The sequence below is a fragment of the Macrobrachium nipponense genome, chromosome 49 (genome assembly GCF_015104395.2).
Source record: "Macrobrachium nipponense isolate FS-2020 chromosome 49, ASM1510439v2, whole genome shotgun sequence".
NCBI classification, from domain to species: Eukaryota; Metazoa; Arthropoda; class Malacostraca; order Decapoda; family Palaemonidae; genus Macrobrachium; species Macrobrachium nipponense.
The window spans coordinates 12805494-12822123 of NC_087224.1; the positions used below are offsets into that span (position 1 = coordinate 12805494).

Below are 16630 nucleotides of genomic sequence, written 5' to 3' on the forward strand. Positions count from 1 at the left end.
ACGGGTGAAAGTAGCACAAGAGAAAAAGTATCCTCTAAGAGAGACGAAAGGATGGAGGCTATATTTGGTTTGATATCTGATGATTCTGACCCAACGCCTCCACTACCTAGAGGACGTCCTGCTTCGGCTACAGCAAGAAGAAAAGGATCCACTTCGTCGGGTGCTTCTACTGCCCCACCTCCATTGTCTCCTGCACCTGCCAGGATCAGCGTGCGTGAAGTTTATGATTCTGATTCTGACGATACAGGATTGTCGCCAGCTAGTCCTACCAGACGTGATCCACTGTGGTTAGAATCTAAACCTGAAGTGAAGGTGGATTCAAGAAATAAGATTGATTGTAGGAGTGATGACAGGCGCAACATGAAGAGGGATCGCACTCGTCACGATCAGCTTCCACCTCCAGATGTCCGGCCTTCCCTGGAAGTTATGAAAGTTAATGCTGGCACCCTCTCAAGCAATGCTAAGATGACAAGCCCATCTGAATGTGTCAGTCAAAATGAAATTATACAACATTCAAACAGAAAAGATGCTGAAAGCAGAGAATCACTTACCATGCACGTGGATCCCCATGACTGCACCGATGAAGACGCAGAGGAGCCAAGGGATACCAGAAAGGATAAAAAGAAAAAGAAAAGGCATAAAGATAAAGATGGAAGCAAATCTTGCCGTCATCATAGGCATGGCAGCGACAAGCATGTCACTGACCAAGAAACTGATGCTCGTAACATGGATCATTCCTCCTCGTTGAAAATGAATGCAGTGTCTCCAGATAGTTCACATAGTAATATCACTGCTCCTATGCATAGTCCTCGTGAGAGAATAAGCAAAGGAGCATTGAAATCATCTAGCCCAAGAGGTTTGCAGACATCCTCCAGAAATCCAGACAGCAGTTGCCTACCTCATTTACACCCTGGCAGTAGTCCTTCTGATTCAATGTCGCTACCAAGTCCACCACCTGTCAAACCAGGACATAGTGCAAGAGAGCTACCGGAGTCTCAGGACAGCGGCGAGTCTCCAGACGTGAAAAAGAGCCGTAGTCCCCATCCATTGGCCGCCTTGGCTTCCGATGCAGCTGAATCTGCTGTTCAGAGTCTGACAACACAAGTGCCACCATCTTCACATGAATCTATATTTGAGGATATTACTGAGGTGTCGAACCTGAGTGCTCCAGAGACCAATACTGAAGTGAGTAATAGCACAACAAACAAGGCATCTCGAGCAGTTATATCGCAAGAGGAGACACTTAATGCAGTTGCAGGGCTGTTGGCCTGTTATGATGGATATAGTGATGTAGACGGAGTAGCCCCAGCAGATGAGGAAACGATGCTACCCCCTGACACGTCCGCAGTTTCAGAAGATGCATCTGAGGAGGCTCAAAAAGCTGCACAGATGCTTCAGTGTGAAATGCCAGGGGAGAGAGAGGAAAGTTGGACACAGCAGCCAGCACACACTCCTTCAGGTGGCCAAGCTAAGCCACCTAGTGTTGATGCAAATGCTCAGCTTTCTGTAACGCAAGAGGAAGAGGAAGAACAAGAATCCACAAATGATAACCAGAGATTCTCACAAATGTCACCTGATAGTCCTGCTTCGATGCAGTCGGAGCCTGAGCTTCAAATTGATGAAGACCAACTTGATCCTGCCGACGACTTGGAAACTCACGCTTCAGAAAACTTGAAACTAGAAAACCATGTGCAAGATGAAGACAGTCGCTCATCGCTGCACGATACAACGTGGGAAAATAGTTCTTGTAAGTTGAGCCCATCCAAAACTCCTCCAGGTAGAGGAATGACTGAGAATCTGAAACATGTGATAGAACACCAAGGCTCACTCAGTGAAAAATTAGATCCACTTCCAGAAAAAGTTAAAAAGGAAATGCCAGAGAAAAGTAATCAGACTAAAAGGATGTTGCCCGTTATGCCATCGGTTGTATCAGCTGCTGTCACTGCAGCAACTGATTCTAGTATTGCTAATAAGTTGGGATTAAAATCACCCTCGGAGACTGAGTATGGAAAATCCAAGTCAGTGGACCCCGCCAGTTCGGTAGGAAAGACCGTGAGTCAGAGCCCCAAGCCTTCAGGTGGGCTTTTACGAGGCGTAACAGAGGTTACTTCTCCCAAATTAGAAACAAAAGTAGTTGTGGCTAATAGTCCATACAACCCACTTCTAACAAAAATTGTGCCCTTAGGACCAAACTCAAAATCTGTGGTTTCAGGAAAGCCCATCTCGGAAACTGCTGCTACTCACACCAGTGTGTCATCTTCCATAGTCAGTAAGGCAGAAATAAGTGAAACTATGAGTGCTGTTTCTACTGAGCAAAGGGATCTTTCTGGCAAACAAAGTCAGACAAGGTCGAGTTCAGAAATTGTTTATACTGGTGTAAAGCCACCCCTTCTCTCAAGTACTGCATTACATCATCTTGGTACTGGTAAACCAACAACACCACTAGTTACTAGCAAGTCCTCTAGCTCAATATCGATGACTACACCATCTGTAACTAATTCCAGAAGTGTGACCACGACGACGGTTTCGTCACCTGTCTCTGTCACTAGATCGGTAACTTCGGCTGCGTTGACATCGGGTGGACCCGTAACTCTGTCCACTACTGTTAGCAAAACCGCAGTGTCCAATACCACTAGCAAATCCACGGCTGGTTTGTCATCAGAAAATACCTCGTCTGCTGTTCCCATTACTACTTCAGCTGAGAAGTTGATTACTGCTGCTACCAATACAGGGAGTCACATCCCAGTTGCAGTTTCATCTTCACAGACTGTTGTTACTCCTGCTAAAGCTGTGGCTAGTTCAGAAGTGTCCCCCTCTGTATCAAGTAGTGTACCCATTCCTACCACCACGCAGACTGTTACTACTGCTCATATGCCTGTGTTTACCACCACTTCTGCTCATAAACCTTCTACTCCTCTGTCACCAAATCATTTGCAAGTATCGACATTCAGTTCTAAGCCCATGATATCTCACAACTTTAAATCGGGCAGCATTTTACCTTTTCATGTTCAAAATACTGGTCTCCCTGGTTCTGCTCACAACTCGGAATCAGCAAGTCAAAATCGTACTCTTGGTGTAAGTCATAATACTCAGACTCAAAAACCTGCATCCTTTCATGTTGAAACTGCAGAATCTCCAGTGGTGTCTTCGCCTTCCACATCAGTGTCTTTATCTTCTAGACATTCATCTCTCAAACTTACTACTGCATCTAGTCCAATGCCTGTGCCTTCATCAGTATCTGTTCCAAGCCCTGTAAATTCATCATTAAGTTCGGCGCCATCATCTGTTGGATCCACTGTGTCAACTTCACCACCTGTGTCATCTATACCTACCACATCCATATGTGCCCCATTGACTACTACTGCAAGTACTCCCTTGATACCACCACCACCACCAACTTCAACTTCTGCATCAGTGCTCCCAAACGCTGGTTTGAATGTGCCGCTTTCAACCTCCTCCTCGGTGTACGAACATCAATCCTCACCAACAATTCAGTCAAAGAATTTGGACAAACCATCAACAACAGTGTCTGTTGCTGCTAGTGTTTCGTTGCCATCATCTGTTTCTTCTGTTGCCAGTACACCTGTGGCTGTAACTTCATACGCTTCCTCCATTGTATCATCCTCTCCTACAGTTGCCTGCAGTACTATATCAGAGTCATCTCCCAAGACCCTAGTTCCTTCCTGCCAGTCAGCAGGGTCTGAAGTGCAGAGTACTATTACAACAACTACTACTACTACTACAGCTACCATCAACACTGATGTATCTTTGCCAGCTCACAAGACGGAAGAGTACCCTTGTGTTCCCATATCAGGACCTTTGCCCACATCTGTTCCAGTTGCTGCAGTTGAACCAAAAACAGCCACTGAACCAATGGAAGTGGATACAGAGCATGGGGAAAGTAAAACTATAAAATGTGAGCCACAAGAAGAAAAGGAAAAGAAATGCACCAGGGACCTACCCAGTGACATAAAACCCAAAATCATCAAAGAAGAAAAAGAACTTCCTGTTGTGAAGAATTCTGATTGGAGTTGTAAGAATGTGTCTAAACAGGTGACAGAAAATCTACCTGCCGATGATGTCGTTCCTAAAAAGGAGGTAATGGACATTGCAAATGCCAGTGGAACACCAGTTGTTGAACATGCCCTAGCCAATCTTGAAACTATAGTCAGTGAAACTGCTGCTCAACCTCGTGCTGAAGATATTTCACATCCACCAACTGAAGAAGCCTCTCTCATCAATAACAAGAAGCCTAGTGCTCAGTTGCAGCCCTTACAGGCCTCAGAACCAGTCCCACTCCAAGATGAATTTGCCAAATTAGAGCAAGTATGCTCTGAAATTCAGAATGAAAACAAGAATGTGCCTGAAGCCATTTCATCCAATGAAGATGTCATAGAATCAGAGGAGGTTTGTAAGACAGAAGAGAAAGTGCAAGAACGTGCAGCTACATCATCCCGTGGTAGAAGACGAGGTAGGGGTAGGAGAGGCGGTAGACAACCTGTTGAAGTACAACCAGATGATGAAAATTCATCCTTACCTTTAACCAGGTCTGGAGTATCCATCCGAGGTAAAGGTCGTGGACGTGGCAGACAGACTCGGAATAGTGAAAGTCAGCCGGAAGTTACCGAAGTTAAAGAGACTGCACTTACTGAACCTCGTAGAAGTAGTCGGACAAAAAGAGCACGATACCATCCGGACATGGTTGACCACGATGAAACAAGTGGTCGCAGGCGCAGAGGAAGAGGTGGGCGAAATGCACAAGTAGAAGACAGTCGTCCATTACGAACAACATCAGATGTGTATGACTTTCATGAATCTGAAGATGAAGATCTCAATCTTGCCCTTAACAAGAGTTCAAAGATCAACAAGAAGGAAGGTGCCAGAGCTGCTGCTGGTCGTAGCCCAGCTAAAGTTGATGTAGAAGAGGTGACAGCCATAGATAACAGCACTGACGCTCGAAGTGGAGCAACTCCTGCGGTCACGAGAAGATCTGGTAGATTAAGAGACAAAGCAGTTGATGATGAATCTAGTAATACTAAAGAAATTATGGAAGACCAAATGAATAATGAACCTATTATTGTATTAGATACAACCACTTCTTTGCCATCTGTGCCACCATCTGTTACTCCTGTGGTAGTACCAATCAACACACCAAGCTTGCCACCAACAACATTAGTATCTCGAGGTCGAGGTAGAGGCAAGCTAAAAGAAACCGAAGTTGATGAGGAGGGTCTGCTTAGAAAGAGCCCTCGTGGACAGATTCGCCCTGTAGATTCTTCACTAGAAATAGAAAAGCCCACTGGTGTTGCAATAAAGGGGGTTCCAGTTTCAAGCATTTCCTACAGTAGTACTTCTGTGACAGCCAGTCTTCCAACTGTCATAACCACAGCTGTTACCACTACAACTCCTGCAACAGTTGTGCCAGTAGTAGAGGAGAGGAAATCTGAAGCAGAGTTAGTAGATCCAGTGACTGGTGTCGTAACTCGTGTAAAAGTTTGCGTTGAAGGGCAGTATGTCACAGATAGTGGTGAAGCTGCGGTAGTACCAGTTTCTCAGGCTCCTCAAATTGTAGATCACAAGCAAATTCCAGAAGTTAGTCCGATCAGTACTGTGGTTAATTACGGTAGTTCTGGTGTGAGTATAGTGAATGTGGGCAGTCCATCTGAGAAACCGATGCATGCGGGTCCCACTAGCGTTGGACTTCGAACAGGATTAACCATGACAGTTGTTAATAGTAGTAATGTCGGCAGACCTATCATGAGTGCTGGAAGAATAGGGAGTGATGTTAGTGTAGAGTTGGTGAGCAGGCCACGTGCACCCATCCAAGTTGGCCGACCTGCTGCTGCTGGTGTTGTGTCTTTACCCTCTGTTGCAGTGAGTAACACAAATCCTATAAATTTACAAGCTTCAGCTGCAACTGCAATACCTTCATTACCTTCCTCGGCTCCTTCATTAATGACTCCATCGCAGTCGCCAATTCGGGCAGCTGTGCCGACAGTTGTCACCTTGAGTGGAGGGTTACGTCCAGCTACTACCGTACCTCTGTACATAACGAAAGCAAAGACTGTCCCTGGACAACCCCAACAACCACCCCAGATTCATGCACATTCTCAGGCTCTACAACAGTTGCAACAACATCCTTTGCAGCAACAGCAACCACAAGTAAAGGTAAGAAAGAGTCATAGCTATAGAGACCTTCAATACTGTGATGTTTTAGAAATGCAACAAAATATCAAGAAAATTTTTGTAAGCTTATGCAGTTACTGCTCTATTTTATGCAAGATATTAGCTACATACACAATACTAAACTGTTTTATATTTTATTTTTAGCCTGCACCCTCAAAGCAAGTTCCAGGTCCAACTGGCCCTGCCAAAATGACTATTGTGAATCCTGTTATCAAGGCAACTGGAGCTTCAGGTCCACCAACAACTTGTTATCCTCCAAAGACCCTGGTTCCTTCTCAGGCTGGTCCTGGGCCTACTCAAGTACATGTACGTCCCACTGTGGGTCCAAAACCAAATGCCCCCAGTGCTCCACCAAAGCATACTGATTTGCAAGTAAAAGGGGGTTCAATGGGTCCATATGAAGCAGCGCACAGAGTTGGCACTGCAGTCGACGATGCCGCACACCACAGAATATACATGGATGAACAGCGCGGAGTCCACGGAGAATTCGTCGGCGTCAACGTCCACCCTCGTTACCCAAACTCTCGTTTTTTGGAACCGCCCCGTGTGGACGTCACCAGACTGACTGGTTCCTCCCCCTCGGCAACTTCACCTGCTGGGCGACCACACGAACCTGAATCCCACAATCCGCCTCACCACCCATCAGTGCCTGGTTATGATAGGGTATGTATCAATCACTTAGTGTACGTTTGGGGACATGACCCATAGTATTCCTTTTGTACATAAAGCTAGAGTGAAGTAACTTTTAAGCATAAAAATTAATTCACCCTTAGCTTTTTTTTCTCCAAACATAAATGTAGAACCCAGTTTAATTCAAGCACAGACCACATAATTTCAGTGATACTGTATTCAAATTTGACTGCAAAAGGCTTGGACCATGAAAGTGGTCATTTGGAGTTATTTTTCTGTATGGTAGTGCAGGTGTGATTTTGTAATCATAGTAAGAAAAGTGCATTTTGAAAGACATGAGTGATTTTGAAAATTATAATGCTTTATTAAACATTTATAGTATGCAGATTCCCCTGGGATTGTTGCATTTCTGCTATAGGTATACATCAATTCCTCAGGCATTTTATATTTGAAAAGACACATTAAGCAAATGGAATTGTTTCAAATGGAATTTTGTAAACACAATTGGTGTTTATAGCACTCCAAAATCTATCAACTAGTTCTTCGGTAGTTAGAACTTGAAAGAGGATTAACTCTTCATGAGTGGAATTATTTGTAGTTACTCGATTATTGCTAATCAAGCTTTGCAGTTGTTAATCTTTTGTTGACTTTGTGAAATAGTAGATAAAGTGGAAGTGTTTCTTTTTAAGTATATTTTACTAGCTGTCATAGTGCCTTATCATGGTGGTGTTAATTTAGCCTTTGCCAATTTTTAAAGTTCTATGTTATAGTCTCCTCAAAGATAGAAAGGATGCCCATATTAGTGTTTATATTAATATGAGTGTTTTTTTTTATGTCAAAAGGGAAAGACCGGTGACAGAATGTGAGGTTTCTATACACTCAGGGATTTTTAGGATGTAGATTATTACAAGAAATTCCCTTTCATTGGTAGGCGGGAGCTAATTGGTAAAAAATCTGTGCGAGTTTAAAACAGAAATTTTGGTGAAACATCCCCGTAAAGTGCGTTTTAACTTCTTTATTTTGATTTATTTAAGTTATGATTGCTTGTCTGGAGCTATTTCATTGTGACTATACATTGCTTTTACATTTTATGTACAGCTCTCTTTCTCGCTCTCTCTTAACGAGTGTATCAGTTCCATGTTGGTCGTATATTTTAATCAAATTTAGTATGTGTTTGCACACTAGGCAGGGGATTTTGCATACTGTTGGAATGTTATTTGCTATGTGTGTGTGTCAATCATTAATTTGATTTGGGCTATGTTCATTTTGACATTTACAGAAATGATCCACAAGAGAGAGATAGAAAATGGAAAAAAGTTTGCCAGTCCCAGAATAATGGGTGTTTTGCCAAAACTGGATTGTATGGCAAACAGGGAATATTGTGTGCTTGGATGTAAAGTTCATTATGATAGTACCCCTTTTAGCCTAAAGCTTAGGAATTAAAGTTTAGAATATTTTTTCCCATTTTATTTTTTATTAATGTTACTTTTGAAATGTAAATAAGGTCACATTCATTAGGTCTTCGTTAAGGAATAGCAAAATGCAGTATGTTGAGGCATTATTTTTTAATGACAGTATTATTATTTGTGTTATGGTCAAGCGGAATTCAAGTATCATAGCACAGTACCAGTTCAAACTGTCTCACACATCATTACATATCCTCCTGAAGTCGGATATGAATACAGATCACATTTTGTTCTGCATGCTTGCTTCATTCCGCTTTGAATTGTCTTTGTCGATATTGAGGATAACATAATGCATGAATATTTTTGTTTTCTTTTTTTTATGCTTTGGATTTTTGTGCAGAAGGTGTGCGTGAGTGTGCGCATGTTGTGGTGGTGCTTCATAGCAACTAACTTGTGGTTGTGGTGTTTTCAGCATGCTGTTGCCGCTGCTGGCGTTACCCACAGTCATAAAGGGCCTGCCGTTGTTGTTGCTGCTGCCGCTGCCGCCGTTGCTGCTGCTGCTGCTGTGCCTGCATCCTCTGCATCCTCTTCTTCTTCCTCTTCCTCCTCCTCCTCATCCTCCCCTTCCGCTTCCTCGTCCTCTGTCACTGCCGCCCCCAAGGGCGGAATGCCCCACCATTATTACCGTGCAGGAGATGTAGGAGAGTGTCAGCAGCAGCCTGTGGCCCTCCACCACCCTCACCACCCATCGCAGCTCAAGGCTGCCGGTGGGGGTGGGGGCTTGGTTGTGGGAAGTGGTGGGGGAGAGCATTATTTGACTTCCCCGCCCCTCTCCACACCCCCCTCTGCTCATACTCCTCCTCCTGCTCACCAGCACATGTTGCAGGTTAGTGTCAGTTCCTGCTTCCTCCTCCTCTTTGCACTTGAAAAATACCCCTGGTGAAATCACGTCAAATCACGTCATCGTTAACCAACTTCCTTCCTTCCTTACCGCTCTTCTCTGTCTGTTAGTTTTCATTCATTTGAGGCTTTGAGGTGTGTTTGGAACCGTAGTTAATTAGTGGGACTTAAATGTGGTTTATTTATTTAGTACAATAAAGGTATGTCTGCTATAGTCTAGTGATGACATTGCTAATATCTAAAATCTCAAGATTTTAGCATCTTGCTGTGCAGTTCAAGGTTTGAGGAGGTAATCATTATTTTTATAATATTCTTTCTGATTTACTTTTATTATGGCACAATCATATAGTTTGGTGTATAGCATGTAATTTATTGTTTAAAAAAAAATTCTAATTGGGTATAAAGCTGTATATTAGAGCAAGTAATTTGGGGCAGAAGTATGAAATGGGTGATATTGTTAAATATTTTTTGTATATTGTCTATGCTGAGCAGACCACATTTATAATTGTTATTTACAGAATGACATGCTGCATGTATACATGTAACTGTAATAATTTTTGGGCACTTATGTGCTTCGTATAGTAATTTCCTAAGTTTCTAAAAGGTTTAAAATATACAAATCATAGGCAATTGACCCAGTTTTGTGGTTGCAGTCATCTTGATCTTTTCTTTTACCTACATTGCTGATAATGCAATAGTGAGCAATAAACATTGAAGTTTGTTACATTCCAAATTTTTTAATGCATATTTTAAATGTGTACAAAGTTTGGCTTTTTTTTTCTCTTCTTTGAAAAGCAGAAATGTTTCATATGAGGTCACTGTACAGTAATGAGAGAGTATCAGAGTATCACACAAATGTGGCAGGCTGAAGAGAAGTCAAAATAGATTGTGTTTCTAATTTTTCTTCGTAGACCGGGATTACACTTTTGACATCGACCTACATAACAGGAAAATTTAAATGGTTTTAGATGACAAAGATTTATTGATGTTAAATAATTTACTGGAGTTCAATTTATAACTAAATTTTCTCTCTTGAATCAGGATGAGATGATGTTAGGTGTAAGGGCACAGTACATACCTCATGTATACCCATCGCAGTATTACGGCGCAGTAGATCCGCGCATGTATGGTAAGATATGTAAGGAAATTTACTTTTATTGTTTTGAGAAATATTTTGTAATTTAACATTGCATAGCACCTATATGAGATTGTTATATTTGTGAAATGAATTAATGTTAAAATTTGGTTTGAATTCCTTAGTTTTATGTCAGTCAAGTAATCTTAATTTTTCTCCTGTTCAGCTGGTGAGAAGATAATTACTCCAATACCACTCGATATGAAGTTGGTTGAAAAGAGTGAGCCTGAGAAACACGAACCTAGTACTGGTAGTGGGGGAGGTGGAGGAGGCAGTGGTGGAGGAGCTGGTACTCCTGGCCCACCCCCTGAGTTTGCTGGAAGAGGCAGTAGTGGTCCAGCCAATCTGGCTCCACGAGGACAGTCCTCTCCTCACATACTGGCATCTCCCCATCATGATCGTTCCACAGACTCCCCACAGGTAATTTTTATGGAGCCTGTAATGCACAGATCTCGAACTTTTCTGTATAGTGTTGCTAGGGTTCATTGACCAGGTGTTCAATCGTTGTGTGTTGATTTACTAGTGTGAATTGTTAGCCAACTATAATAATGCAGTATGTTACCTTGCATTCAGTTCTGTAGATATGTTAATAATGGCAGTTAGGGAGCTACTGTATGCTTTAAAAGTATAGTATTTTAGAATATAATGTAATGTGACTGTTTAAAGTGCATATTCTAATGCTTTTTAAGGAGTGAGGTGCCTCAATTCTTCGGGTCTTTTTCATATGTAAAGCTTAATCTCTCACACTTCCTTCTGCAGGTTGCCATGGTATACAACCGTTTATATGACCGTTACTACTATCCTGGTCGCTCTGCTACGCCTAGCGCTCCAGGAGCCGCAGAACACGAAGCAAGGAGTCGCATGTCTTCTCCATCCGCAGTAGCGGCACCCCATGTTTACTCAAACATTCCATCAGCTGAAGTCCATCATCAGCCTATGGTACAAATGTCTTCCGCACAGCAGTTTGCCACTCAGATTCCACCTCAGTTGCAAATGCAGTTACAGGTAAGATGCCACTCTATGTCGCTCACTTAAGGGTGTCAAGGTTAGCTCCTTCATTTTCAGATTTTTCAACAGATCATTTCACCAAAATGTTTATAGAAGTGTTACAAAGCTCCCTATCCCATTGTATAAATTAAGAGGGTTAAGTATAATCTTGTAATCATTTTAATTATTATTGCAGCCATCTGATATGACTTGGGCTGGATTACTGGGACTGAAGCAAGACCATGCAGCAGTTCAGATGTATTACGTATCTGGCTGTAGTGACGTTGCGCGTGGTGCTCTGCCTGTCCACCCAGATGGAACAACTTCCCCCATAAGAATTGGACAAAGAATGAGACTGGAACAGACTCAACTTGAAGGTGTAGCCAGGAAGATTCAGGTAGGGGAGTCTTTGTGAGAACAAGATCAATCTTTGTTAAAATTAAATTGTGATATGTATTCTTGAGCCACGGGAGGCCTTGTTTCTAGGTTTGGAGTAGTGCATTGTTTTACGTGAGCAGTAAACTAAGTGAGACAACCCTCCTCATTTTGCTCTTGCTACTCAATATATTACTTCAGTTGAATAGTTATAATCATTAAAGGCTGTTACAAGAGACAGAACATAACAATTACATTTTTTCTTCTAAAAACAACTGTTGGAAAATTTTTGTAATGGTCTAATGAAATTAGAACTGCGGTCTTTGACACATTTCAGAAAGTTTAATATATCAAACACTAAGCAGATTTGTTTGTCAAGTTCTTAAAGCACTTTGGTTTCAAGTTTATTTTTCTTTTCCAAGTCATTGTATAAAACCAATTTGGTGTGGAACTATCCTTAAACATGAATAGTTGTTACAGTACTCAGTTTTGCGTAACTTGAGTTGCTTCATATATTCCTGACTCGCATCAGGATAGAACCCAAGACTTTCAGTTGAAAGATAATATGCTGCCAACCAGGCCACACAAGTCATAAAAGAAGCTGGAACCTAAGTAACCCTGTACCTAAGGCTTTACCTGCCATGGTATTCATTTAATAGTCATGAAGGGGTCTAGAAGTTTATAAAATCTCATCAAGGCTGTTTTTTCTCTTGAAGCTGTTAAAATACTTGGAAATTCCCATGTGTAAAAGTAAATTGTCTAGCTATGACGAGCTAGTTTGGCTAGTACAGTGTGTCCTCAACTTAAGGACTGCTGGATCCGTTCCAGCGCCGCACTGTGAGTCGGTTTCTGCTGTAAGTTGTTTTTTCGCCATAAATGGCGCTATTGAATTGACGCAACATCAAGTTTCGCTGCTGTTAAGTGCTGTTAACGGCACCAAAAAGTGCTGTAAGATTGAATCACTGTAAGTTGGTGGCACCTTAAGTCAAGGACAAAGCGTAGCAATATGCTCCTATATTCTAATAACGGCAACCACTGTGATTTACTCTGTTTGTCATTTACAGTATATTTTTTACTGAAACCTGATCTCCTTATTTCAGATGGAAGCAGAACATTGTATGTTGCTGGCTTTACCTCATGGACGTGATTCGTACGACTTTATGCAGCAGCAGAATAATCTTCGGAATGGCATAATAAATTACTTAGTTGTTAAACAGGCCGCAGGAATTGTTAACGTCATTGCTCCAGGCTCACATCAGGTAAGTGCATGTTGGTTGAATGTTCATTCCTTTATTTATTTTTTCCTTTAAATCAGACATCAGCAGCTGTTTAATTTTGTCATGTTCTCATATGTTGTTTCTTAGGATTGGAATATAATTTTCTCTCTCAAAGCATACTACATTTTGACAATGATAGAAGTAGTGATTTTAGATCTCTAGTTCATGAAGATTCACACGCTGGTACTGTTTTTTTTTCAGCCTGCATATGTGGTCCATATCTTTCCTCCTTGTGACTTTGCTAATGAAAATTTAGCTCGCATATCGCCAGATTTGTTGCACCGTGTTGCTGAGATATCATATCTGTTAATTGTGATTGCTACATGCTAATTGCCTGTCAGTGACCCTTCTGTCAAGAAGTATTTTAACCGACTTAAAAATGTTGCACCAGACTCAAAAATGAAGCCTTGCATGTTGACAAATAAGTTAAGCTACTGTAATTTAGTACAAAGGTATACCACTTGATCCCTGAAACAATGCAGTTATTCCACGGAAAAGGATTTGCATAGATCCATTACTTGACGATGTCAATCTTGACAAAGAGGATTACAAAAAACCAGAAATTGTCCCCTTCCCTGTTGAAAAATGACAGATGCCTGTTGTCACCGAGTTGGACATATCGTTGAGATCTACTGGACGTAAGTTATATTGGCTGTGAGATTATATTCATGGTCATGGAGTGAAGTAATGTCATATAAATATATATATATATATATATAAATATAACAAAAAAAATGTTCTTTAATGATGTAGCAGCTAATAAGCATTTATACATGTTTCCACTACATACACTTAGTCTCAATGCCAGCTTCACACTTGCAGACAGTTTTTAAACACAGCAATTTCAAAACTGTCCTTTAAAGTTATCCAATTTAGTGGACGTAGGTAGAAAAATCTTAAAAAAAGTGAAGATCTGTAAAATATTTAGTTGAAAGTCTTTGAACTTTTATCCTTGCTGCTGGAAAAATTTAAAGTATGTAAAGGTTTTGTTAAGCCAGATATTTCTTTCGGGTCTTGTTGCTACTTGAACATTGGAGAAGATTAATTTTCACAAAAGTGTCACATTGAATTTTGTCTCCAGGAGGAATTGCAAGGCCCATTTCTTATCAATTGTCCAGTGCTACATGTTTTCTCACTAGTTGAACCATGTACGTAAGTTACAGTATGTCTTATGTCCCTGTTTCCCTTCCCCTTGATATTTTCAGTGCTGAAACTTATTTGAAGCCGTTTTCCTCAGTATGAAAGTGCTAATTGCTCAAATTCATGCAATTTTTATATTATTAATAATAATGCTTAGATGAAAATCTTGATGTGGAACAGTAGACAAGGTTCGTTGGTCATAAGATGAAAATCTCTTAAATAGTTTTCATTGTCAGTTGAATGCTGTAGTCTTTACTCTAGTAATCGGAATGGTACTTACACAACCTGGTATAATATCATAGACTAAAAACATTGTATGTCAGGTGGAAAAAAAAAATTGGAAAAATTTTTCATTACCTTGAATAAACTTGCTATATAGTAGTTCATAAGCACAGAGTGGAATGTCAGTGTTTTAGAGGTAAAATTTGATATCTTCTGTATTTGTCAAAGAAAGAAAAAAAAGTTTGTAAAATGTGTGGACGAAGTGTACCTTCTGATTCAAAGAACATTTTGAGTTTATTGTAAGGATGGTGGATTACAATGTAGATATTATTCATTATAATTATTGTAATATAGATATTATTGTCATTATTATTATTATTTTAATAGTAAAAAAAATTGAGCCTCAGAAAGTAAAAGAATTTGTAACTACTAGACAAAATCGTTGTATTTGATGGAGTTTTTAGAGACTTGCTCTTAGTTGTATTGTGGTTAATGTGTAAAAAAAAATGGCATACAAAATCACCAGATAATGCTGCTTAATGCAGCACATGTAAATACAAGACTCGCCGGGTCATTTGTAAACGAGCCTTCAGCCAAGCCTGTCGTGGTGCCCCAAGGCTAAGTGAAAGTAAATGTGGCTGAGGTGTTATGGCTATGTCTGGTGCGGTGATGATTCTTCGCCTCCTTGGACCCTCTGGACATGAAGCCAAAGACACACCAAAAATAAAAAATAAAAAAAAAAAGATAAAAATTATATAAAAATATATTTCACAAGAGTGATGTATGTGTTGTATATATATATACATATACATATATATTTTGCTAAACACACGCTGTGTGATTCAAATAGCCTTGGGCCCAATGGTGCCTCTATGCTGCCTATGTTGTTTAGATGAACTTGTATTATATTGTAAATATGAACATATTCATACTAAAGTTTTTTATACTGATCATTGTGGTGGGTTTGTACTTAAAAAAAAAATGATATTGGGCAGCCACAGCCACCATTATGAAGGTGATCACTGCAGAGCTGTTCATCAGAAACTCTTGGTGTCTAGTTCTGCAGAACCTAAATATCTGTATAAATTCCTGTAAATAGTAGTATAAACCTGGGGTGGCTATTTAGTAGCCAGTTGTTAATAAATGTACAGAGAAATAGCATAATGTCATTCTGATTTATTTATATCATTCTATCATCGTCGTTGTCATCACCGTTTCACTTTCTGTGCCATTCATTCATCCATTCATCCATTCTACTCTTCTACGTTCATCACTCATCAATCATTCACACACAAAATTGAGCATCTGTGGGTTGCTTAGAAGACGAAGAAGAAGAAGAACAAGAAGAACAACCTTTTGAGGAGGTGAAATCACTATCTTCATTCTTTAGCTTCGTTCCTTTTGAAATCTATATAAGTGGCTATGAATTCCCACGCCCCTCATTCTTCTGTCTCAATCTTTAGCACAGCCCTCAGGAACCTATTATTATCTCTGCTGCAGCACTGTTAAGTTTTGGGGCAAAGCATGTGTGTATTGCATGTACAAATTTGCCTTTCCCCTCATTTCATTTCTTTTCTACAAAGCGAAGAAGCATTAGTGGTGTTACGACATTGCCGAGAAGAATTAAAATGAAAATACTATAATTAAAAAAAAATCATCCCCGTTTTTGCCTCATTCTTGAAATGAATAGGTGTCAGACTGATTCTCATATTATTACTATAATAAATAAATAAGAGAGAGTATGTACAACAGAATAGGCTATTAGCTTCTATTGGAGTCTAAAATTAAGGATATACTACAGTATGGTCTAAGTTTGAGTTGTTTTCATTTTTTGCACTTATTTCAGTTCCTCAGCTGAATTCACACTATTGTATGTTTGCTCAAGAGGTTAGCAAAATTCTATTTTCACTTTTATTATGTATATGGCAAAATATATTTTTGATGTACAGTTTAAAATGTGAAAGTGTTTAAATGTAAGCGTACTTGTTAAGTGTTGCAAAAGAGATATGGGAGTGTGTCTGAGGCGTTTGTAAATAGGTCTAAAACTTTTAGGCTGTGATCCTCAGTTCTCTAGAAGCTTCTTTGGTCAGAAAAGTTTATTGAAAGTCCATTGACCAATATAAGTTATTTCAAAACCCAATAAAGATACAAGAAAATTAAAGATGTCGTTTGCTTATCCCTTTATAAAATTTATCTGGGGTCTCCTTTTTTCTGTTACTTGTGTCTGTGTAAATAAGGATAACAATAGAACCACCGAACACTTGATAAGAATTAACTGAAGACAATGCGGCCTTACTGCAAGATTACAAGCCATACAAGGTAAGCCAAATACTGTACATAACATGAGGCAATTTTATAAAGTATGAAATTTC

General features: G+C 40.2%; 1 protein-coding gene across 1 annotated transcript in view; it reads left to right on the plus strand.

Annotated features, from left to right (window-relative positions):
- The window catches only part of LOC135205338 (protein split ends-like), a 170607-nt gene extending 154188 nt beyond the window's left edge, over positions 1-16419 (plus strand). Inside the window, 9 exon segments of the mRNA XM_064235789.1 lie at positions 1-6168; positions 6331-6849; positions 8695-9108; positions 10164-10260; positions 10424-10677; positions 11017-11262; positions 11441-11641; positions 12720-12878; positions 13098-16419. Of these exon segments, the coding sequence (XP_064091859.1) occupies positions 1-6168; positions 6331-6849; positions 8695-9108; positions 10164-10260; positions 10424-10677; positions 11017-11262; positions 11441-11641; positions 12720-12878; positions 13098-13226 (8187 nt within the window). The 3' untranslated portion in view covers positions 13227-16419.
- The last annotated feature ends 211 nt before the right edge of the window (positions 16420-16630 follow it).